The 27,053-nt window shown below is 36.2% G+C and overlaps 1 protein-coding gene across 4 annotated transcripts in view; it reads right to left on the bottom strand.

Annotated features, from left to right (window-relative positions):
* Positions 1 to 27,053, bottom strand: part of PIK3CB (phosphatidylinositol-4,5-bisphosphate 3-kinase catalytic subunit beta) — a 192,377-nt gene that overhangs the window by 60,031 nt on the left and 105,293 nt on the right. For all 4 annotated transcript variants that reach the window (XM_030873374.3, XM_060298554.2, XM_060298553.2 and 1 more), the window contains 6 exons: positions 25,280 to 25,450; positions 24,295 to 24,372; positions 7,801 to 8,052; positions 6,315 to 6,411; positions 2,353 to 2,483; positions 16 to 66 (listed from right to left, as the gene is read on the bottom strand). In XM_030873374.3, the coding sequence (XP_030729234.1) occupies positions 16 to 66; positions 2,353 to 2,483; positions 6,315 to 6,411; positions 7,801 to 8,052; positions 24,295 to 24,372; positions 25,280 to 25,450 (780 nt within the window). The remainder of the gene's footprint in view (positions 1 to 15; positions 67 to 2,352; positions 2,484 to 6,314; positions 6,412 to 7,800; positions 8,053 to 24,294; positions 24,373 to 25,279; positions 25,451 to 27,053) is intronic.

The raw sequence follows: 27,053 nt of genomic DNA, 5'->3' as shown, positions 1-27,053 counted from the left end.
AACCTTGATACTTACTGATACATTAGCACTATCACTGCTTGCAATCTCAGCTGCCTTTTCAATAATCTGTTTAAAAAAATTAAGAAAATTAAAATTTGGCTCTTGTATTCATAAAATTTTAAGTGTAAATTACTACACTTATACATACACTATAAGGAGCTACATATGATCTGGCATTTCTATGGTTTATAACGTAAGCATGAATTTTAAATGCAAAATGGTATTACGCAGTGATTCCCAGTCTTCAAACTCTTGACAACCAGGAAGCAATGGTATTACTATAAAGGACTGTTAACTCCCAGGGTACACTAGGATTGTCTATAGATAAAATAAGCAGTGGCTTGTATATGTGAACAAAATTTTAATATAGGTAAATATTTTCTGGTTAAGAAAATGCAAAGTTATGTAAGAGTTACAAAACAAAGAATAAGTTTTTGTCATTTGTCATGTTTTCTTCTGAATTAACATATCAAAAGTAGAAGTAATGTCAAGGGAGAACCTAAAAATATTTTTTAAATTCATTAAGTTCAAAAGAGGCTCTGATTCTTGAAAAGATGGGGAACCCACTAGTCTATTGGGAAGACTCAGCAGGTAAAAAAATCTGAAGATCCATGTCCAGTTACTGAGTTGACTAATTCTCCACAAATAATTTAATTGAATCCTTATGTGTAAAATGTACTGGTAATTTCCATCCTATTTCATAAGGTTGTTATGTGATAAAATGAGATTATATTTAATAAAATTAAGCAATAACCATAAAAGTTGATTTGAAAAGCAAAATGTATACAAGTACAGCAAAAAACGTTAAACAAAAATACAAGGAACTTTCACTTTTTATATCTGCATTATATTTTTAATGATCATATATAAAATTGTACAACTAAAAGAAAACCAATAAATATAAATATATTATACATATTTAAAGACTAAAATCTCCATCCCAAGTAGATCTTCAAAGACAGACTCTCCAAGGGATCAGAAAGGCAAAAGGAAAGTTTAGTGGCCAGTTGTAGACGACTCTGTTGACAACAATGCTGAAACAGAACATTTTAAAGAAACTGGACTTATCTTGAAATATTAAATTAAAAATACTTAAATTTGCCCAAGATGTTATATTTGTAAAAACACTTCAAAAAGCACCTCATTTGATCCAAAAGAAACTATAAATGACTGCTAAACACATGCCATAATTGAACACAAAAAAAGTCAGAGCTTGGACTTTTAACTGTATCACAAGTAGCTACAGTTTATGGATAAATTCCTATTCTAAGGAATAAAGCCATAGCAGAAATGTAATGGATGCATCAAAATGTACCTTATTCTACTCTGTGTAACACTAACGTATATGGCTCTTGACATGTGAGATTTTTACTATTGTAATAATCACAAATTTTAATTTTGTTGTATATTACTGATCGGAAGAACATTTTTTAAAAAATGAAATGAAAAATTACTTCTAACGTGGATAAAATTCAACTAAATTGAAAGTAAAGAAACATTTGAGTTACATTAATTTAATTTACATACTATATTTAAAATCTACTCTGTATAGGTCTGATAGTGCTGAATGTTAAATACAATTAAGTGTATAGGTAGATTAGTTGAAATTTTAGTATAATACCAATTTTTAAAGGCAGCTTGGTCTCACATGAATTAAGTAAATCAAATAAAATTCCTGTTTATTATGTGAGAATTTGCTCAAAGATTTCCTCACGAAAATCAGCATCAATCATACCTGAATCAAAGAGGCCAAACCTGAAGGTACAACATATGACAGCTCAGCTCTCTTAACATATAAATGATCACAGCCCAGTTTTCAACCCCACCAGACACTCTCCATATCCCCAAAACATGCAGCTTGTAGACTAAGGAAATGTGTTGAGAAATAGAAGCCCTTGCTATAGATTCTACAAAAATAACAGCACCTTAGGAAGTCTTACTATATTTTCAACATAAATAATCTGTTCTTTGAATACCAACTCTAACACAGTAGTGATTGTCTTTAATCTGAACCAACATGCTGGGCACGTTTCACATGTTTATTAGAGTTACATATGAATGCATTTATAGCCCCTGTAATTGAAAAGGACCTCAGAGAACAATTATGATTTCCTCATTTTATAAATGAGGAATCTGAACTCCAGAGGGGCCATGTCTCACTTGGTCAGTGATAAAGCCAGTACTAAATACAGTTGGCTTCCTGCTCAGTGGTCTTTCCACTGAACCAAGATGTAAATGTATTTGATGTCTTGAAAGAGAAAGACATATATCGCTTAAATGATAAACATATAGAGCCGAGAACTAATAATCCAATTATTTCATACACAGTGGACCTTTAAATAATTAGCTTACCTTATCAAAGGGAGGATAGTAATAAGGTTGTTTTTTATTCTCTGGGAATCTGATGTGCAAAGCTGTTGCATTTTCAGTATATGGATTTGTTTGAACAGTTCCCATTGGATTCAACATTTCTTCAAGTTCATCTAAAACATGCAAATAATTTTGATTCTTAGGAAATGTTTTTGAAACTAAAACAAAAGTTTAATGGATTTCAATCCATTACTTAAAAGTGTGTCACCTAAGGAAGTTTGGCAGACAGTATCAGTAAGCCTCTAATTTTCTTAATGCTTGGCACAAAATTTGAATATGAGTTTATATACATCTTTAAAATGAAAAAGTTAACAGAAATTAATAGCTATCTCACCTCTTTCTTCAAATGTGTTCAAGTATTCTCAATCTACAAAAAAAAAAAATTGGAACTGCTCTCGTCCCCTCAAAATTAGGTGGTCCATAGGAATTTTTATTATTTCATCACTATATATCAATTTCTTAATCATATATGTTCTGATTTCCATGGTCATCACAGTACCCAAACTGATATTTTGAGAGTCATTAATAACATTCCTTTTGACAAACCTAATGTTGGTAATGTTCCTCTATGATCTCATAACTGCTGATGTAGTTAAACACCTTCTCTGGTAGTTTCTCAAACATTCCATCCAAGTGGTACTTCTTTAACCTCACCAACTGTGACATTCTTCAAGGCACTCCTTCCTCTTCTCTACCACCCTAAATATGTTCCATTCACAGACTGGGCATGTGAATCAGAATTTCAATGTTATCTTAAACCCTAGAGCTCATATAACTTTCTCATTTCACAGAGAAGTAAACTGTTGAAGAGACATTAAACTCTGAGAAAACAAGAGTTAGCAGTACAACTAAAGTCTCCCCTCTGCAAACTAATTTCTCTTTTCTTATAACTGATTTTTTGCACAGTTGTCCTTTTGTACTTCCTAAGGAAATAAAAGATAAAAGTACATTCTGTCCAGGCCTAATGTCCAGGTAGTATGCACACTGAGAATTATCTCCCAAAGCTAGAAAATCTTTACAAAGTTCTGGGTGGTCCAAAAGGTTTGTTCAGTTTTTTCCGTAAGATGGCTCTAATAGCACTTAGTTGTCTTTAACTTCATTCGAAACAATTTTGTTAGACTGTATGTGACAGCTGTCATATCAGCGTGTATGTAAAAAAAGACATCAAAATTGGTGAATTTTTGTGTAGACATTTTAATACTGAAGATGGAAGAAAAAAAGCAACATTTTCAGCATATTATGCTTTATTATTTCAAGAAAGGTAAAAACGCAACTGAAATACAAAAAGATTTGTGCAGTGTATGGAGAAGGTGCTATTGACTGTTCGAATGTGTCAAAAGGGGTTTGCGAACTTTCGTGTCGGAGATTTCTCGCTGGACAATGCTCTGCGGTCGGGTGGAACAGTTGAAGTTGATAGCTATCATATTGAGACATCAATTGAGAACAATCAGCGTTATACCACACGAGAGAGAGACGACATACTCAAAATATCCAAATCAAGTGCTGAAAATCATTTGCACCAGCTTGGTTATGTGCATTGCTCTGATGTTTGGGTTGCACGTAAGTTAAGCAAAAAAAACCTTCTTAACCATATTTCCGCATGCAATTCTCTACTGAAACGTAATGAAAGCATTCCGTTTTTAAAACAAATTGTGACGGGAAATGAAAAGTGGATGCTGTACAACAATGTGGAATGGGAGAAATCGTGGGGCAAGCGAAATGAACCACCACCAACCACACCAAAGGCCAGTCTTCATCCAAAGAAGGTGATGTTGTGCATATGGTGGGACTGGAAGGGAGTCATCCATTATGAGCTCCTTCCGGAAAACAAAACAATTATTTCCAACAAGTACTGCTCTCAATTAGACCAAGTGAAAGCGGCACTCGACAAAAAGCGTCTGGAATTAGTCAACAGACTGATCTAAAACGCATAATCTTCCATTAGGATAATACAAGACTGCCTGTTTCTTTGATGACCAGGCAAAAACTGTTATAGCTTGGCTGGAAAGTTCTGATTCATCCAGCTGTATTCGCCAAATATTGCACTTTTGGATTTCCATTGATTTTGGTCTTTACAAAATTCTCTTAATGGAAAAAATTTCAATTCCCCGGAAGACTGTAAAAGGCACCTGGAACAGTTCTTTTCTCAAAAAGATAAAAAGTTTGGGGAAGATGGAATTATGAAGTTGCCTGGAAAATGGCAGACGGTGGTGGAACAAAAAGGTGAATATGTTGTTCAATAAAGTTCTTGGTGAAAATGAAAAATGTATCTTTTATTTTTACTTAAAAAACCGAAGGCACTTTTTTGACCCATCCAATATTTACAAGTTTCAGCTCCTTAATCAACCCTTTGCTTATCTTGTTTAATACTCTCACAACTCACGGATTCCATTTTGACCTGGACTGAAGGAATTCTCATAATTTATACACTTCTGAAGCTGATTTCTCAGCAAATTAATATCCTATATTTGTGCTATCTAGTAGCATTATATTTATTAGTCCTATTAAATGCAACCTATCTAAAGTCAAGTGTACCAATTTAGTATTATCTGCCCCAAACATATGGAGAACAGAACACTGCACAGAATATGCTATTTTATTTAAGAATAGGGAGAAAAGTAGAAATTTCTATTTGTATTTTCTTCTATATACATGAAGAATTCTGGAAATACAAAAGCAACCAATAAATGTGATTATAAACCTTCTAATGATGACCTAGGTACTCTAGAAATTAGAGTATTTGTAGTTCCTGTGTTTCTGGCTTGCTCGTACTAGGATAAATGTGAATTCTAGAACCAAACATGCAGAACAAACATCTCTAACATTTTGTTAGAGATAAATTCAGGTCCATGATATGCCAAGTTAATTGCAAAAAATTGTCAATTTTTCTAAAAATATCAGTTAAGTTGCTTACTGATTTTGGAGAACATGTGTGAGTCTAAATTAAGATTTTCAAAAAAGTTTACTGCTGAAATGAATAATTTTTACTCTAACTGTGAAACTACAGTTCCTCTTAAGAAGAGCACACTGCTCTCCTATATTTGGGGAATAATGTGATTAGTGAAAATTACTGGAGGTATATGCAGGAAAGGGTAGGAATAAAAGAATATACACAAATAAAATGCTAGGATATGAGCAGTTTATAAATATGTTCATGGATAACTGATTATCCAAAAGCAATTTCTCAGGTAGCAGCTACTAAAATAGAACATTTTTAAATGTCTGTCACCCACAAAATAATTTTTAAATGCAAGTAAGGGCACAATTTTACTATATATATTAACCAACTATGAAGACCAAAAAAAAAACCCTCACTATTATAATGCAAAGATAACACTGAAAATTTCCCACATTTGGGAAAGCAGTAGAACAATGGAAGGAGTCAGGCAATCTTTTGCACAAATCCTAGGTTTGAAGAACCAATTATGTAAGACTGACTTATGGCTGAACTTCACTTTTCTCATCTATAAAATGGGACAAAGCCATCTACCTCACAGGGATACTCTGAGTAGTATTTGAGAAATATAGGCTTATGAAAGGTGTTCCTCTTAGCTCAAATTTCAAGATAACGCCAACTAAAGAGGAAGTGTCTTTACTATCCTTCCCATGTTAGTTAATGTTCCTTCTAGTGCAGAAGCAGAAATTCAGTACAACTAGGAACCACAGAGATTGTTATAAAGAAGACATTGTTCCTTAGAAGAATGTCTCAAAAACCTGTAACAATAAAACATTTGAAGTGAGAAAACAGTTATCAAAAGAAATATATTCAGATACAAATCACTTTTAAGTATATTAAAATAATCTTGGGAAATCTGTTTTAGAATAAACAATAAAAATATGGTTTCTTAACTGGACTGAAAAAAGAGTGAGTCATAAAAAAATGTTAACTAGTCCACATGCCAAAAATTATTCTTTAACACTAAGGATTAGGATGTAAATCTTACCAGGAAATGAAGACCAGCTGTGCAATATTATATCTCCAGATCTCAACTGTCCTTTAAAGTCAAAAACCATCGTATTTACCCAGGCTACAGGATAATCCTGTTGAAAAGATACCATTGGATAAATATACTAAGAATAAACTTTAAGGTGTGAACACGCACATACCCTTTGCTTCAATAATGTTAGTTCTAGAAGTTTCTAGCTTTCTAGATGATTTCCTCCAAAACCATCCAATATAAAAACAAGATGTACATGGAAAGATGTTCAACATCTTTATAATGGTTAAAAAAAATCCTAAAAGCCAATTAATGTCCCAGAATAAAATACAGTATCCAAAAAGTAGAATATTTATTGTGCAGCCATTGCAAATGGTGAGGAATTTTTAATGATTCAAGAAAATATGTCCGATGTTAGATTATATGTTTTAAGATCTTTCAGTCTATATAAATCTTAATTTAGCAGAAGGCAATGTCTCTAGGTATTGTAGAATTTATTTATATTTCTAAAAAGGAGGCACCAAGCTAATAGGACTTTTATGTAGACACTCAGACTAATTAATCTGGTCACAGTCTATGAAAAAACTATAAATACTTGAACACTCTGAGTAAAATTCTCTATCAGTGGAGGAAAAAAACTAAGGAAATAACTCTTATGTGACTTTTTAGACAATAAAATTCATTTTTTAAAAAACTATATGATAATAACCAGAGGAAAGGTTTATATTCTCATGTTAAGAATAAAAGGATACAAATTCATGTAGATAAATATAGTCACCAGACTTTTTAAAATGCATAAAATTCATGTCTCCATCCTCCAAAAAGAAACGTTCCATAAAGAAGAAAATTAAAAAGACTTGAATAAAAATATGAAATGGAAGATGAGAACATAAGAACACGTTCACCATCCTTTATCCACAATTTCAAAGTCCAAGAAACTCTGACAACTAAAGGTTTGTTCATAACTCATTTAACAGTAAAACATGACCAGAAATAACATGAAGCTAAACGACAGCCTTCATTTGTCTCATTTAGTGTGAATATTCATATATTTCACTGCTAGAAACTGATGTGTTTGATTACAGAGTTGTGTCCCAGACCCTACAAGGTGTGTTGAGTGATCTATGATCTTTCTAAAATGCATAAAATTTTGAATTCTCAAACATATCTGGCACCTGAAACTTCAGTTAAAGGACTGTGGACCTGTAATATTTTAAATCTCTTCATTCTTTTTAAACTATTTTCTAAAAAGGATTACATTTATAATAGAACACTTACAGTATGACATATACTAAAATAAAGTTGCCAAAAGAAAAATGACAAGGACATAAAATGGAGACTTACTGTCTTTTTTAGAAATCAGTTCTTAGGGACAAAAGTTATATGACATAATTTCATTTATATTACTCTATTATTTCAAAGTTTTAAAATTATTCCATTATGTTATTATTAGTCCATTATAAAAAGTTTTCAGAAGTTAGTATATAATTACCACTTTTCCAGATTTCCTGATGGTCTGATATTTAGAGGGATTAATAGCTTTAGTTGATTTCTTCGTTTTCACTTTATCCAAAACTGCATAAACAGCGAAACATAATCGAGCCATTCGTGGCAGATCACAAGTATTGATATCAAATTCCAGTGGTTCATTCCAAATATGATCGTTTTTCCCTGATATCTCTGAGCTTACGATGGTTTTACACAGGAGTTCGGTACCATGAAAAAGGCCAGCCCTGACATGAACCTGTAATGATGGAGACAAATACAGAATCATGAATACTGCACCACTAAAACACCTTTATTTGGGAGAATGAAGAAATGCATACTGGCAGAAGCAGACAAACTCTAGGAAAGCATATTCGTCCACAGAACCATTAGACTATAATTCATCAGCATATAATTCACCACACTGTTAGTATAACCTATTTTTCACTTACTAAGCAGACCAGCTAAAAAATGCAAAAGGTCTCAATGGTATAAATGGGTCTAAAGAAACCAAGACCATAAATATAAAAACTACTATCGGGCTTCCCTGGTGGCACAGTGGTTGAGAGTCCGCCTGCCGATGCAGGGGACACGGGTTCGTGCCCCGGTCCGGGAAGATCCCACATGCCGCGGAGCGGCTGGGCCCGTGAGCCATGGCCGCTGAGCCTGCGCATCCGGAGCCTGCGCTCCGCAATGGGAGAGGCCACAACTGTGAGAGGTCCGCGTACCGCAAAAAAAAAAAAAAAAAAAAGTGTATGTACCATGTGAAAATAGAGAATGGAACTGAATAGATATCTGGGCTGGAAGCAAAGGCTTGAGAACCATAAGCAAAGGTAGGACAGTTTTTTCAATTTTCTTACAAAGAAGGTATTAGTTATTGTTTTCCAAGATCTGAAGAATATGAGCAGGAGGTAAACCACTAAGAGGTATTGAGGTAGGGTCCACATGCCTGAAGCAAACAATCCATCTGACCTCTGAGGACCTTGCCATCAAGATCTCCACAGTACTTTCTCTCACTCCCTGAAGCCACACAATCCACGATCTCACCCTGAATTTGACTTTACCACACCCTAGCACCTCCAAATCAACAATTCCTACATCTTACTCTCTAACTATCTCACCTTCCAACTCACTCCAACACTCCCAAAGGAACACTTCCCTGCCCTCACTAAGGCCTCCATTTCAATAATCAACACCTCCCCATTTCTCCATTAGCTTTGTTTGCCTTCACCCTCACCGAAACCCTCTGCCAGTGCCTGTCTCTCCTTTGCCATACTCATCTGAGGCTCATGTCCTGGATAAACCTGATTATCTGCCTCTCCTCCATGCCAAATATTACTGGGCAGACCAGCACTATGACCGACCAAAGCCAAATGTAAAATTATTCTTTCATCACTACAAGAACTATTTCTTACCTTTCCTTCACTGCTGAGAACTTCCACAGAGTTACTCTCCTCTGAAAGCCCTATTTAAGCTACTTGTTTTGTCTGGTTGTCTATTACTTGAAGATGACATGTTCTGAAGGATATGTCCTATCTGTCAATCTACTCTATTCAGAAGTTATGAAACATTAGGGCAATAAAATACTAAACAACTATTATTTATAAGGAAAACAAGTAATGAGGAACACCAAATTATGTACTGACTATAAAAATCAGAATCCTATACTTACCAACTACAGACTAAATTCTGAAGTCATGTGGGTGGGGCAGATTGAGGATAGGGTGTATGTTACATGAAGTAGAAGGCTTAAAGTGTATTTTCTTCCTGAAAAATGCAGGTTAATTCATAGACACCTGACACTCCACAGATCTCCATGTAAAGGTGTATGGCTGATGGGATGGGGTTGTCATCTATTCGTATGTAAAACCCACGTGGGAAATTCATGTCTATAAGACTACTTTAATTCCACTCTAGGCTTTGATCGTGTATGTATATATATATATATATATATATATATATATATATATATATATATCTGAGCTTAAATGGCCACAACAAAGTCTCTGCTGCCCAATCTTTATCCAAACCCATTTTTGAGTAAAAATACATATATGGAACTTCCAGAAAGTCATGCAATATATTTATTTCTTTGGAAAGTCCAAATATTACCATTCAACTAAATACTCACATGGTTGAGTATAGCACTTAGACTGAATTACACAGAATGACTTTGGTATCACACAGAATGATTTTTTCTGAATTGCACTGTCAATATTATATTTTAAGTCTACCCAGTGAAAGACTGGGTAAGAGACGGATATGTGAAACATTATTTTACCTACTATAATGATGTTGGCAGGGATTCTGGTGCGCACTTTATCACCCACTGTGTCTCCTTCATAAGGAACTGCTAAACATCTCTCCATTTCCAACGTAAGGATGAACTACAACCATATGAATAACTAGATTATTTTTATCTCAAGAGATTCTAAATATTATAACTGATCATGTTTCCTTTGCTTTGGCTACTATCTATATTGCCAGCAGGGAGTGAAATCGGTAGTCCACATCAAGCAGTTATACAGGATCCTATTATATAACTACCTGCTGCAAATCTTGCTCTTGGCTTTTTCAACTAATAAATATCCTCGATTATTTTTTAAAAAGTCACACTTTGTATATTTTTTTGTGTATATATGAGAGACTGGGTGTGCGTGGGGGGGTGGGGGGACACGCAAGCGAGTTTACCTCAAACCATTTGTGAAATGAGATTGGATAAATCATAAATAAAACAAAACATACATAAAACTTTCATATGATAGGATGGAAGATAGGCATTTCAGAATAAAAATGATATTCAATTCTTACTCTCAGTGACATTAAAGACTTATGAATTTATCACCTTTTGGATACAGAATATATAGTTTATTCAGAAAAATCACAAGTTTAAAAATAAATATTTTTCCATGTTTTTGTGATAAAAACAAGCTACTTAAATTGCTGAGCTTAAAAACATTTGCGTCTCTTGGTTTTTGACAGTTTTTGAGAAATAGAAACAAATGAGCCCACTACATTATAAGTACTCAATAAATGTTTATACTTAAAAACCAAAACAAAAAATGCTGGTTATAGTTCTATCAACCAAATTCTGGCAAAATTCAGATATATGGAACACAGTAAAATTATGGATCGGTTGGATACAAAGCTCAAAACAGAACTCAAGTATAATGACCTAGGAAAGTCCTATACTAGCTGTAAACAGCAACAGCCAAGGGTGTGGTGTGGAAAAGAATAACAATAAAGAATGAATCTAACTTGGGTGGGGTAACAATAAACAAAAATGACCCTGCACATTCTGAAGAAAACTGTTGAAATATCATTCTCTAATAGTCAAAGTGTGATATATTTAAGACCAAGTCATCAGGACTATGTCTGATTGCGAAATCTCCTGGTAATTCACTAAAATGACTGAAGTTCATACATGGTTAAAAACAAACAAGAGAAGAAAAAACTATCTACATTTAAAATAAAGTGAAAAACTCTGTGTTTTCTGAGCTTAGAATTTCCTGTAGTAGAAGACATTAAAAAAAGGGTTTTGTTTTCAGAAAAAGCAGTAAGAAAAACCATTCTCTAAATTTATATCATGTGAAATTTTGTCAAAATTGTCACATTTCCTGATGCTTTGTCTCAATCACCTTCAGGCTCTGAAAAGTTGAGAATTTTAAAGGACCATCATGTTTAATTACAGTCACATGTTTCATTGTCCAACTTCAGTAAGCTTCCAAAGACACTTTTTCACAAGTCCCAGAATACTTGGAGATGAGAGAAGGCAGGCTTTGTTATGTAAAGGACGTTCAACTGTGCCACAGCAAGGGTGTGCCAAGCCTGCAGAGACCGCATTCCTGAACTCACCAATTAAAAATGTTATGTTGGCCAAGATGTGAAACTTTTTCCCAACATCAACACCTAATTTCCTTCTTGTTCGACGATATGGCCAAAATCCACTACATTTACCCTTCTGATATTAGACACCCAAAAAAAGATCAGTAACATGAATAGGCTGAAATTCCCAGGGTTTCATGAAGTATATTACAATCAAAAGGCAGGTTTGTTCTGGCTTAGTGGGAGGAGTCCTGTGCTACCTTTAACTAAGGATATAAAGATGTTAGAGACAGTTACATTAAAATGTATTCATTCATTGCACAAATATTTATTGAGTGTTCTAGGTACTGAAATAAGAAGATTAAAAGATTAAGATAGTTTTTTCTTTCCTAGGTTATATCTATTTTAACAGGTTAGGAGTGGCGAGAGCCATATAACTAGGTTTATGAGGTGTTATGAGTTTTAACTAGGAAGAGTCAAGTTATGAGTTTTGATACGGAGTATATCTGAGCTTGGAATTCTCTGGGTTTATCACGCTTAGGGTTCGTTGGGCTTCTTAAACATGTTATATTTATGTCTTTTGCCAACTTTGGAAAGCTCCCAGTGATGATTTCTTTAGTTTAGTTTTTCTCAGCTTCATTCCTTCCCTTTTCCTTTTGAGATCCAGATTACACACGAGTTAGACCTTCTGATATTGTCATACAGATATCTGAGACTCTGTGAAGTTTTTTCTCCTCCAACCATTTTTCTCTCCATTCAAACTGGAAAATTTTATTGATTAATCTTCAAGTTCACTACTCTTTCCTTTCACACTACTTCCATTATTGAGTCCATTGAGGGTTTGTTTGGGGTTTTTTTTTTGCGGTACGCGGGTCTCTCACTGTTGTGGCCTCTCCTGTTGCGGAGCACAGGCGCCGGACGCGCAGGCTCAGCGGCCATGGCTCACGGGCCCAGCCGCTCCGCGGCATGTGGGATCTTCCCGGACCGGGGCACGAACCCGTGTCCCCTGCATCGGCAGGCGGACTCTCAACCACTGCGCCACCAGGGAAGCCCCATTGAGGGTTTTTTTTTTCCCCAGAGTTTTTTAATTAGCTGGCCCTCCTTATCCACAGGTTCTGCAACCACAGATTAAACCAACCACTGATCAAAAATATTTCGGAAAAAAACTTCCAGAAAGTGATAAAAAGAAAAACTTGAATTTGCTGCACTCCAGTAACTATTTACGTAGCATTTACATGGTATTGGGTATTATAAGTAATCTACAGATTATTTAAAGTACAGGATGTGGGGCTTCCCTGGTGGCTCAGTGGTTGGGAATCCACCTGCCAATGCAGGGCACATGGGTTCGAGCCCTGGCCTGGGAGGATCCCACATGCCACAGAGCAACTAAGCCTGTGCGCCACAACTATTGAGCCTGCGCTCTAGAGCCCACAAGCCACAACTACTGAGCCCGTGTGCCACAACTACTGAAGCCCGCACACCTAGAGCCCATGCTCCGCAACGAGAAGCCACCTCAATGAGAAGCACACGCACCGCAATGGAGAGTAGTCCCTGCTTGCCGCAACTAAAGAAAGCCCAAGTGCAGCAACAAAGACCCAACGCAGCCAAAAATAAAGTAAGTTTATTAATTTTAAAAATAATAATAAAGTACAGGATGTGCATAGGTTGTATAAGAATACTATGTCATTTAATATAAGGAACTTACTTGAAATTCTGAGGCTTTTGGTGTCCTCTGGGGGTCCTGGAACCAAACCCCTGCAGATACTGATGGACAACTGTATATGCTGGCTGAGACTTTCTATTTTTCCATTCCTTTTCATTGTTTGTGTTTCGCCCTTAGTTGTTAGAGCATTTTTATAATAACTACTTTAACAGCTTTGTGAATAATTCCAACATCTATGTCATCTCAGCACTGATGGCTGTTGATTCTCATGGTCCATACAACTTGAGATTTTCCTGGTTCTTTATATGCCAATTAATTTTGAAATATATCCTACACATTTTGACTATTATAAGACACTCGGTTTTGTTTATATTCTACAGAGAATGTTGTTGTTTGTTTTAGGAGACAATGGTTAGGTTCAGGCTGCAAGTTCCAACAAACCTTCTGTGAGTTGTGGTTCCAATACCAGTTCAGTTTTCAAATCCTTTGCAGGGCTATCTGGATCTGTCCTTGTATGTGCACCATACAGTGACTAGTCGGAGACTTGGGTGGTGGTTTAGGCCACAGTTCAGTTCTCAAAGTATACAGGCAGTTATGACTCTGATCCATATATGTACAGCTCAGGAATAAACCTAGAAGTTTCCTGAGCTCGTCCCACTCTGAAATCATCCAAGTATTTTTTGGTTGCCTGGGGCTCCCCTCTTCTTGTCACCTAGCCAGAAAACTGAGGCGTTATTCACCCACATTTCCTACAACTATGCCAAAAAGAGAAGGACAGAAAGGGAAAGGGGGGAGGTCAATCAGGACATGTCCCATTCTCTTAGGGCTACAACTCCTCTAGTCAAAGAGGAAGGCTCAACTCTGCATTTTAGGCCTGTCCCCAATGCTGTTGCTTCTGCCACTGCCGCTCTGCTACTGCTGCCACAGGACTTCTTGGGATACTAGGGCAAATAAGAACAGAGAAAAGAACAGAAAACAAAAAAGAGAGGGAAAAAATGGGGAGATCCCCACTCTCTCTGAGAGTTAGAAGAACCCATTCCAACTAGTGCTATAATTAGAGGGCTTTCTGAGTTCTACCTGCACTAATACCATCTTCTAGATTCTGAGCAACACTGATATAAGGCTTCTGCTGAATATTAAGATGCAGACCTGAAAAGGGAAATGCCACGAGGTGGGGAAAAGATCAACCAGGAAGCTGTATACTACAGAATTCTAAGCACTTTAACAGTGAAAGACATTCAAATGCCAGCCAGGCAGAGTAGTGAATCTTCACCGAACACCTAGGGTTTCATTATAGACTCCAGAGAATCATGTGCCCAGTAAGATCTCTGGGACTGCCATTACAATGGATTTCACTACCGTGATTACGTTTTACTATATGACATAGGTTACTTTAAGGAAGGGAGGGATTTCCATGGCGGTCCAGCGGGTAAGACTGTGCTTCCACTGCAGGGAGCGCCAGTTTGATCCCTGGTCTGGGAACTAAGTTCCCACATGCTGAGCGCCATGGCCAAAACAAAATAAAACAAAGGAAGGGAGATTATCCTTCAAGGGCCTGACCCACTGGTGAGCCCTTAAAAGGGATCAGGATCTTCTGGCAAGAGATTCAAAGCAAGGAAAGGATTTAATGCTTAAGAGAGCCACACAGCTAGGACCTGAAAGGTGCTTCTAGTAACTTAGAGCAATCCCTAGCCAAAAGCCATCAAGCAAAGAAAACCTCAAGCCTACAACTGCAAGGAACTGAATGTGGCCAATAACTTGAATCATCCTGGAAGCAGATTCTTCCCTAGAGCTTCGGGAAGGAATGTAGCCCAACTAACACCTGGATTTCAACCCTGTAAGACCATAAGCAGAAAACCCAGCCACACCATGCTCAGACTTCTGAACAACAGAAATATGAGCTAATAAATAGGTGTTGTTTTAAGCTGCTAGGTTTGTGGTAATTTGTTACACAGCAACATAAAACTAATTTGAGGGGTTATTATGAACTTAATGCCAAAAAATTTATCAACTTAAATTCTTCAAAAGACAAAAATTATCAAAGCTGACACAAAAGAAACAGAAAATATGACTATCTATATATCTATAAAAGAAATTAAATTTCTAATTAAAAACCTTCCCATAAAAAAAACTCCAGGCTCAGGTGGCTTGGAGTAAATCCTACCAAATATTTAAGGAAGAAATAATACCAATCCTACATAAACTTGTTCAGAAAATTGAGGAGGGGAAGGTTTCTCAACTCAATTTATAAGGTCAACATTTTCCTGATTCCAAAACCAGAGGAAGACATTACACAAAAAGAAAAGTGCAGACCAATATTCCCTGTGAGCACAGACATAAAAATTCATAACATAATATTAATAAATCAAATCCAGCAATATATAAAAGGGCTACTACATCTTCAATGTGTAGTACATATTTCAGAAATGCAAGGTTGGTCTTAACTTCTGAAAATCAATCAAATTAACTGACCAAAATATAAAAACTACACAATCACCTCAATAAATACAGAAAAAGCAGTGGACAAAGTGCAACTTTTTCTATCCCTTTCAGGATAAAATCTCTTGGCTAAGTAGAAACAGAAGAGAACTTCTTGAATAAAGGGCACGTACGAAAAACCTACAGGTAATATTATACTTAAAGTTGAAAGACTAAATGCTTTTCTTTAAGAACAAAACAAAAATGTCTACTGTGATGGTTAATTTCATTTGCCCGTGTGACTGGGCCTTGGGGCATTCAGATATTCTGGTTGTTTCTGTCAGAGTGGTTTTTTTTTTCCCTGATAAGATTGACATTTAAATGGTGGCCTGACAAAAGCAGATTACCCTCCTTAGAGTAGGTGGTGGTAATCCAATCAGTGGAAAAAATGAATAGAACAAAAACACTTGTCCTACTTAGAGTAAGAAAGAACTTTTGCCTAACTATCTAACCTCAGCTCTTCCTGGGTCTTGAGCCTACAGAACTTCAACAGGAACTTCATGATAGGTGCCTCCTGGTTCTCAGGCCTTCAGACTCAGACTAAACTATCCGTTCTTCTGGATTTCCAGTTTGCCAACTATTTGCATGAGCCAATTCCTTAAATAAATCTGTGTGTGTGTGTGTGTGAACACAAACACGCATGCACACACACACCCTATTATTTCCCCCCCCCTTTGCAGAATCCTGACTAATACCATCTACTCTCAGCGGTTCTATTCAACATCATACTGAAAGTCCTAGCCAGTACATTAAGAAAAGGAAAAAGTTTGGAAAGAAAGTTCCCTGCTCCGCATCTACCCCTTGTCTTCTTTTTCCCCCCAGATTTCTCTTCAACTTTGTAAAGGAACTCCTAACCTGTGTAGCAATTAAAAAGAATGAGGTGTACCTACAAGAAACTCATGCCATAATTGCATTAATTTACTTAAATTCAACTATGTAATCCCACTGGAAAGAGAAAAAGGTGGAGGAGGGGGAACTAGAGAATTAGCTGGAGTGGGGGGGAGGGTACTTTAAACTAAGCCTATTATTCCTATGAATATATGACCACAAACAATAGAATGAATCCAGCTTGAAATAGCTGATGGAAGTTGTTAAAACCTATGAAAATAAAATGTCACTCACAAATAATGTGTCAATGACAAAAATAAAGCATAATGCTCAAGAAAAATAAAGCATGTAGTGAATGCTTATTTGGTCCTCCTTCAGGAAGAAACTAAGTAACAACAAAAGGCTGTAGAGAAATAATAACTACAAAAGCATTAAATAAGTAATAAATACAATAACCTAAAAAATGGGAACAAGTAGGAATTTCCATTTTTAAAATGTAAATTATACATGTATACATACAAACTACTAAACAAAATCATACATATATGTTAAAAAAAACACTCCATATGACTTGAGGTATATCTGCCTATACGTGATTTCTGCCTTTAGAAATATAATACCCGAGGGAGGAACCAAGATGGTGGAGTAGAAGGATGTGCTCTCACTCCCTCTTGTGAGAACACCAGAATCACAACTAGCTGCTGGACAATCATCGACAGGAAGACACTAGAACTCACCAAAAAAGATACCCCACATCCAAAGATAAAGGAGAAGCCACAATGAGATGGTAGGAGGGGTACAATCACAGTAAAATCAAATCCCATAACTGCTGGGTGGGTGACTCACAGACTGGAGAACACTTATACCACAGGAGTGCACCCACTGGAGTGAAGGTTCTGAGCCCCACGTCAGGCTTCCCAACCTGGGGGTCTAGCAACGGGAGGAGGAATTCCTAGAGAATCAGACTTTGAAGCCTAGTGGGAATTGACTGCAGGACTTTGACAGGACTGGGGGAAAGAGAGACTCCACTCCTGGAGGGCAGACACAAAGTAGTGTGCCCATCGGGACCCAGGGGAAGGAGCAGTGACCCCAGGGAAGACTGAACCAAAACTACCTGCTAGTGTTGGAGGGTATCCTGCAGAGGCGGGGGGTGGCTGTGGCTCACCGTGGGGACAAGGACACTGACAGAAGAAGTTCTGGGAAGTACTCCTTGGAGTGAACCCTCCCAGAGTCTGTCATTAGCCCCTCCAAAGAGGCCAGGTAGGCTCCAGTGTTGGGTTGCCACAGGCCAAACAACCAACAGGGAGAGAACCCAGCCCCACCCATCAAGAGTCAAGTGGATTAAAGTTTTACTGAGCTCTTCCCACCAGAGCAGCAGTCAGCTCTACCCACCACCAGTCCCTCTCATCAAGCCTCTTGATAGCCTCATCCACCAGAGGGCAGACAGCAGAGCAGAAGCAAGAAGAACTACAATCCTGCAGCCTGTGGAACAAAAACCACATGCACAGAAAGAGAGACAAGATGAAAAGGCAGAGGGCTATGTACCAGATGAAAGAACAAGATAAAACCCCAGAAAAACAACTAAATGAAGTGGAGATAGGCAACCTTCCAGAAAAAGAATTCAGAATAATGATAGTGAAGATGATCCAGGACCTCGGAAAAAGAATGGAGGCAAAGATCGAGAAGATGCAAGAAATGTTTAACAAAGACCTAGAAGCATTAAAGAACAAACAAACAGAGATGAAAAATACAATAACGGAAATGAAAACTACACTAGAAGGAATCAATAGCAGAATAAGTGAGGCAGAAGACAGATAAGTGACCTGGAAGACAGAATGATGGAATTCACTGATGCAGAACAGAATAAGGAAAAAAGAATGAAAAGAAATGAAGACAGCCTAGGAGACCTCTGGGACAACATTAAATGCAACAACATTCACATTATAGGGGTCCCAGAAGGAGAAGAGAGAGAGAGAAAGGACCAGAGAATATATCTGAAGAGATTATAACTGAAAACTTCCCTAACATGGGAAAGGAAACAGCCACCCAAGTCCAGGAAGTGCAGCGAGTCTCATACAGGATAAACCCAAGGAGAAACACACCGAGACACACAATAATCAAATTGGCAAAAATTAAAGACAAAGAAAAATTACTGAAAGCAACAAGAGAAAAACGACAAATAACATACAAGGTAACTCCCATAAGGTTAACAGCTGATTTCTCAGCAGAAACTCTACAAACCAGAAGGGAGTGGTGTGATATACTTAAAGTGATGAAAAGGAAGAAACTACAACCAAGATTACTCTACCCAGCAAGGATCTCATTCAGATTCGATAGAGAAATCAAAAGCTTTACAAACAAGCAAAACCTAAGAGAATTCAGCACCACCAAACCAGCCCTACAACAAATGCTAAAGGAACTTCTCTAAGTGGGAAACACAAAAGAAGAAAAGTATCTACAAAAACAAGCCCAAAACGATCAAGAAAATGGTCATAGGAAAATACATATCGATAATTACCTTAAACGTGAACGGATTAAATGCTCCAACCAAAAGTCACAAGCTTGCTAAATGGATACAAAAACAAGACCCATATATATGCTGTCTACAAGAGACCCACTTCAGACCTAGCGACACATACAGACTGAAAGTGAGGGGATAGAAAAGATATTCCATGCAAATGGAAATCAAAAGTAAGCTGGAGTAGCAATACTCATATCAGATAAAATAGACTTTAAAATAAAGAATGTTATAAGAGACAAGGAATTACACTACATAATGATCAAGGGATCAATCCAAGAAGAAGATATAACAATTATAAATATATATGCACCCAACATAGGAGCACCTCAATACATAAGGCAACTGCTAACAGGTATAAAAGAGGAAATCGACAGTAACACAATAATAGTGGGGGACTTTAACAGCTCACTTACACCAATGGACAGATCATACAAAATGAAAATAAATAAGGAAACAGAAGCTTTAAATGACACAATAGACCAGAGATATTTAATTGATATTTATAGGACATTCCATCCAAAAAGAGCAGATTATACTTTCTTCTCAAGTGCACAAGAAACACACTCCAGGATAGATTACATCTTGGATCACAAATCAAGCCTCAGTAAATTTAAGAAAACTGAAATCATATCAAGCACCTTTTCTGACCATAATGCTATGAGATTAGAAATGAATTACAGGGGAAAAAAACGTAAAAAAAACAAACACATGGAGGCTAAACAATACGTTACTAAATAACCAAGAGATCACTGAAGAAATCAAAGAGGACATCAAAAAATACCTAGAGACAAATGACAATGAAAACACGACAATCCAAAACATATGGGATGCAGCAAAAGCAGTTCTAAGAGGGAAGTTTATACCTATACAACCCTACCTCAAGAAACAAGAAAAATCTCAAGTAAACAATCTAACCTTACACCTAAAGGAACTAGAGAAAGAAGAACAAACAAAACCCAAAATTAGTAGAAGGAAAGAAATCATAAAGATCAGAGCAGAAATAAATAAAATAGAAACAAAACAAGAGCAAAGATCAATAAAACTAAAAGCTGGATCTTTGAGAAGATAAACAAAATTGATAAACCATTAGCCAGACTCATCAAGAAAAAGAGGAAGAGGACTCAAATCAATAAAATTAGAAATGAAAAAGGAGAAGTTACAACAGACAACGCAGAAATACAAAGCATCCTAAGAGACTACTACAAGCAACTCTGTGCCAATAAAATGGACAACCTGGAAGAAATGGACAAATTCTTAGAAAGGTATAACCTTCCAAGACTGAACCAGGAAGAAATAGAAAATATGAACAGACCAATCACAAGTAATGAAATTGAAACTGTGATTAAAAATCTTCCAACAAACAAAAGCCCAGGACCAGATGGCTTCACAGGTGAATTCAATCAAACATTTAGAGAAGAGCTAACACCCATCCTTCTAAAACTCTTCCAAAAAATTGCAGAGGAAGGAACACTCCCAAACTCATTCTATGAGGCCACCATCACCCTCATACCAAAACCACATCGAGATACTACAAAAAAAGAAAATTACAGACCAATATCACTGATGAATATAGACGCAAAAATCCTCAACAAAATACCAGCAAACAGAATCCAACAACACATTAAAAGGATCATACACAGGGATTCAATGCAATCCCTATCAAATTACCAGTGGCATTTTTTATGGAACTAGAACAAATCAACTTAAAATTTGTATGGAGACACAAAAGACCCCACCCCAAATAGCCAAAGCAGTCTTGAGAGAAAAAAACAGAGCTGGAGGAATCAGACTCCCTGACTTCAGACTATACTACAGAGCTACAGTAATCAAGACAATATGGTTCCGGCACAAAAAGAGAAACGTAGATCAGTGCAACAAGATAGAAAGCCCAGAGATAAACCCACGCACCTATGGTCAACTAATCTATGACAAAGGAGGCAAAGATATACAATGGAGAAAAGACAGTCTCTTCAATAAGTGGTGCTGGGAAAACTGGACAGCTACATGTAAAAGAATGAAATTAGAACACTCCCTAACACCATACACAAAAATAAACTCAAAATGGATTCAAGACCTAAATGTAAGACCAGACACTATAAAACTCTTAGAGGAAAACATAGGAAGAACACTCTTTGACATAAACCACAGCAAGATCTTTTTTGATCCACCTCCTTGAGTAATGGAAATAAAAACAAAAGTAAACAAATGGGTCCCAATGAAACTTCAAAGCTTTTGCACAGCAAAGGAAACCATAAACAGACGAAATGACAACCCTCAGAACGGGAGAAAATATTCGCAAACGAATCAACGGACAAAGGATTAATCTCCAAAATATATTAACAGCTCATGCAACTCAATATTAAAGAAACAAACAACCCAATCCAAAAATGGGCAGAAGACCTAAATAGACATTTCTCCAAAGAAGACATACAGATGGCCAAGAAGCACATGAAAAGCTGCTCAACATCACTAATTATTAGAGAAAGCAAATCAAAACTACAATAAGGTATCACCTCACACCAGTTAGAATGGGCATCATCAGAAAATATACAAACAACAAATGCTGGAGAGGGTGTGGAGAAAAGGGAACCCTCTTGCACTGTTGGTGGGAATGTAAATGGATACAGCCACTGTGGAGAACAGTATGGAGGTTCCTTAAAAAACTAAAGGATATGATCCAGCAATCCCACTACTGGGAATATACCCAGAGAAAACCATAATTCAAAAAGACACATGCACCTCAGTGTTCACTGCAGCACTACTTACAATAACCAGGTCATGGAAGCAACCTAAATGTCCACTGATAGACAAATGGATAAAGAAGTTGTGGTACATATATACGATGGAATATTACTCAGCCATAAAAAGGAACGAAATTGAGTCATTTGTTGAGACGTGGATGGATCTAGAGACTGTCATACAGAGTGAAGTAAGTCAGAAAGAGAAAAACAAAAATAGTATATTAACGCATATATGTGGAACCTAGAAAATGGTAGAGATGAACCGGTTTGCAGGGCAGAAATTGAGACACAGATGTAGAGAACAAACGTATGGACACCAAGGGGGGAAAACCATGGTGGGGTGGGGATGGCGGTGTGCTGAACTGGACGATTGGGATTGACATGTATACACTGATGTGTATAAAATTGATGACTAATAAGAACCTGCAGTATAAACAAACAAAAAACAACTAATACTAAACTTTCTTTGGGTTATCTGTATGGAAATATGTTAATATAAATGTTTCAGACATTACATGAAATTTCTGAAAATCTTATATGTTCTGGTATAATGTTATAAGTCATAATTCTAGTTATTACTTTAAAATATATATCTCAGAAATAACTAAATTTCCTTGTCAATTGCATTATTATGAACTTTCATCAAATCTTTAACCGTGGTCATTTTTAAGTCTTTTGTCATTTACAGACAGTTCTGGGTATAGTCTGATGCTTTCACAAAAATGTTCCTATAAAGGGGTTTCATCTTCAAGGAATTCATGGAAAAGACTCTGACAAGTACAGGTTTCGGGTAACTGACTATACTGCTGAACTGAATGAATAAGCATTTTCAGAACTCTAATGGAAAACTGATGAATTAATAAAAGTGCTAACAAAAGATCAAGATGAAAAAAAAAATTAATTACATGGGACTGAGTGAACTGATGAGGATGATTATAATTTTTGTGACTTTCTGTTTGAATAATAAAAAAAAAATCCCACAAGGACTCAGAGGCAAAAAATATACAAATCAATTTTCACTGCAAAGTAAAGGAGCTGTTACAGTGGAGGATTACTGGACTGAATGTCAATATTATGACATTGTATAAGTGTGTTTCGTGTTTGCTAACTGCAATCATTGTTGCTTTTGTGGTCATCCATTTACAATGCTTGGTGTCAGTTTATCTCTTGTAAAAATAAAATACAGTGTGTGTGCATGAAAAAAATAAAATAAAAAGTCAAAAAAACCCAAAAACCATTAAAAAAAAAAGAAATATAATTCCCGAGGAACTCTACTAAATATTTAATAATCCAGAGGACCATCCAAGATATAAAGTGAAGAAATCAAGTTATAGAATACATATATGTAACATCATCCCTTTTCTTTAAGAAACCGACCAATCAACAAAATAAACACAACCATATGTTTATATATATTTGTATAAACCATATGTGTATATATATTTGTATAAACATGGAGGTCACTCAAGGCCTGTTGACCTTGAATCCCATATGATGGTAAAGAGATGGGGAGGAGAGATCAGCAACTTTTTTCTTAAATAATGTTTGGAATTTTTTTGCCTGTTTCAACAATCATGCTATACTTTTGCCACTGGAAAAAATTAATAAAGAAAATTTAAATTAAAGGGAAAAATTAAATTACCACTAAAATAGAAAACAAAGGCTAATTGGCCATAAGCATACTCATTAAGAATTAAAATCTAGCTAAGAATAAAAGTGAAAAAAATCCCTTATTTTAATGACAGCTACCCAAAGAATCTTTAATGTCCATTTATAAAAGCAAGCCACTGGTAATCTTTGGCAAGGTGCTCCTGAATATATCCTCATGCCAGCAAACATCTTAAACTAACTGAATCTCTTTCTTGGATCACAAAACTATTCATTTAATTTCCTGCCAAGCTAAATAGGGGAAAATGTATGCTTTACACTTTCAGACAAAATGCCTTGTTAAGTCTTAACTGTAGGGCTGGTGCAATAAATCCTCATGTGTTAACAAGTTGTGGTCTACAACAGAGTCATGTATTTTATTTCAGGAAAAAATATTACATTTTCTGTGTTTTCAGCAAGTTTAAATGGAAAAAAAAGGGGGAGGGGGTAAGAGAGGCTATTGTGCAGCTCTAAGCAAAGCTGAGAAAGGAGAGTAAGCCTGCCCAGAAATATGTGACCTATAGGTTTGGCTTAAATTTCACTTGCTGAATTCTTGATCTAAACCCATTTCTTTTCCATAATATATACTGGGAAAATGTCAATCTATCCAGTACATCTCAAACTATTCAAAGAATATTTTAAAACAAAAATTCTTAACTGTCCTATATACCATACTCTATCGCCTGTAGTTAACCAATATGGGTAAAATTCGTCTCCAATGTGACTTTCACTGAGCGTATCAGTGACTTATTCAAATAATGGAGCTGAAGATAAATTCAAATCTTAACAAGTACTCACTTTTACAGTTTCTTCTGTATTAAGTTTATTTCCCTTAACCAAGACAATTTGGAAAGGGTTGTTATTTTCCCAAACATGCTGTAAAAAAATGAAATAAACAGAGTATTTTAATGAAAGAAATGAATATTCTATGCTAGCAATGAAATCGTCTTATCAGTTCTCATTTCCATTGGTAAAAGAATGAAAATACACCTCTGAACTAACAACTGAAAATCATATATATTAAAATAACCATCACAACCACTAGCACTTAGTTCTCAAGGCAAAACAGGCAGCATTCCAGTATTGCTAAGAAATTCACTAAACACCATTAAAAAATAGTATTAAAAGTTTTGCATAAATTAAGAATTGACCAATAAATTAATATAAAGATAATAACTTAATCATCAAGGAATGGTTAAACATTCAATTTCTTAAGACTGAAGAACTATTTTAAAACTGTCGTGTTCTGATGAATACAAACTTAAGATTTGCTTTATACATATATATTACATTCTAGAAAAAAATGATGGCTTTGTTACATTTAAAGTCTAAAAGTATTCAATAAGAAAGAAAGAAGAAAACAAATTATACCAAAACACTATTATAGATAAACTGAAAGAAATGAGATATACCAGAAAATCAACTGTCTCTGCACATCTAACTTTTCTACTAGAATGCTCAACTTGCTCTTTGAAGTCCCATTTAGCTCTAATCTCAACATATCTCAAATTTGAGGGCATTTTTCTTTAGCACCAAAAGATAATCGAAAACATAAATGGCCTGTTTACAATCATATGTAGCCTGAGTAAGGAAAAAGAAGGGTAGCTAAAAAGATAATTACTAATAAATGGTGATGGATCTTTGGCAAATATGCATTAATATTCTGGGGAATATTAATATTAATTCATATTAATATTCTGTGGAAAATAGGCTTAAGCATACAACCTAACCAAAAAAATCGCGTGCCTTCTGGGGTTACCAAAGGTTCACACGTGAAACTTACAGAAATAATTCGAGTTTTCTTTGGTGGTAAAGGAAGAGGAAGGTTAGATGAATTTCGATTTATGGCAGCCTCTATGGCAATCATTTCCTGTTCATACAGCTTCTTGATCTTGCAACATTCCACAAGTATAAAATGGGGCAAGGTCCTATTCATTACACAGTTCCGGATATACTACAGTGGCAAGAAAGAATAAGGTAAGGATTTTCAAGCAAAACTTAAATCAACAGAAGAATAAAATTAAGCTGAACAACACTAGAACAAATGCACTGTGAAAGAGTATCTTAAATAACAACTCAATGTCAAGAATATGAGAAATAAAAATCACAACATAAAATTGCTACAATTAATTGAACATCTACATACCTGAGAACTGAACTAGATACTTCTTATATGTTAGAGCTAATCTTCATAACTCTAAAAGACAGATTTTCCCCTTTTAATAGACTAAAGAACTGAAAATCAGAAAGCTAAATTACACAGCTAGTATCTTTAACACCTGGATTTAAATCCATTTGTCTGACTTCTTTTCTGTTTGCTAAACTTTGGAGAAATATGTGCCACAGTATAGATGTTTTATTTTCTCTTCTCTGCACTTAAGACCTGACAGTATGACCAACTGGCACACCTTTCCAGGGGCAGGACTTGATCGTCATAGACTGTGATGCCACACTGCCACCTCTGACCAGTAAGTCAGGAAAGGTGAATATGTAGTACACATGTGGCCATTTTTTGTAAGTCTTGAGATGGCCACATTTCCATGGATCCCTGAGGCAGACCTGGTAGCTTTTCAGCACAGGGCTCCAGGCACCCATTACTGCCTTTCCATCAAAAACTTACTGGCCATTTGAGCTTGATGCTCTGTTTCATTTCCATGAAACCAGGATGATTCTCCAGAGGCATAAAAGAAGAGGGGTGGTTATTCACATTACCAAAGATTCCTAACATAATGAATAGAAATCCAATGTACTCCTCACTATAATAAATTTCCTATACAGATATAAAGTGTGACTCAGTATATTGTATTCAATTCAGAACCACTGAAAATACACTTCTGGAAAAAAGAAAATTTCCAGAATGGCCTATAAGTGGGAGTTAACATGATACTATGATAAATAAATTCATTCAAAAACTTTTCACTATGAAAGATGTATCATTTCATTTCCTTCAGGTTCCTTCACCTTCATTGTATATTTTCTTTCTCACATGACCTTGTACAAAAAACACACGTCTTTAGTTTTCTTTGTAATAACAAATTCCAGTTTGAGCAAAACAATGTACTTTCCTCCTATTAAGGTTTAAAAAAAAAGTGTTAAATTAAAGAAGCAGTAGGCTACTTAAAAGATGGCAGAGGGCTTCCCTGGTGGCGCAGTGGTTGAGAGTCCGCCTGCCGATGCAGGGGACGCGGGTTTGTGCCCCGGTCCGGGAGGATCCCACATGCCGCGGAGCAGCTGGGCCCGTGAGCCATGGCCGCTGAGCCTGCGCGTCTGGAGCCTGTGCTCCGCAACGGGAGTGGCCACAACAGTGAGAGGCCCGCGTACCACAAAAAAAAAAAAAAAAAAAAAAAAAGATGGCAGAACATGAAGGGAAGAAGTCAGTACTTAGATGTCACCACCAAGCACTTTTCATCTTCCTTCTTCCTCTCATGGGCTAGAGTTCAAGCACTTACTGTCAGAATGTCACAGATCCCAAAGCTGTGCACAGAGGTTATAACTGCTGCTAGACTTTCTACCTACTAAACCAAGGATTAAGGGCTACACTAAAAATCTGAAAAAAA

This window comes from Globicephala melas, chromosome 4 (assembly GCF_963455315.2).
Source record: "Globicephala melas chromosome 4, mGloMel1.2, whole genome shotgun sequence".
NCBI lineage: Eukaryota > Metazoa > Chordata > Mammalia > Artiodactyla > Delphinidae > Globicephala > Globicephala melas.
This window is presented reverse-complemented; position numbering and strand designations above follow the sequence as displayed.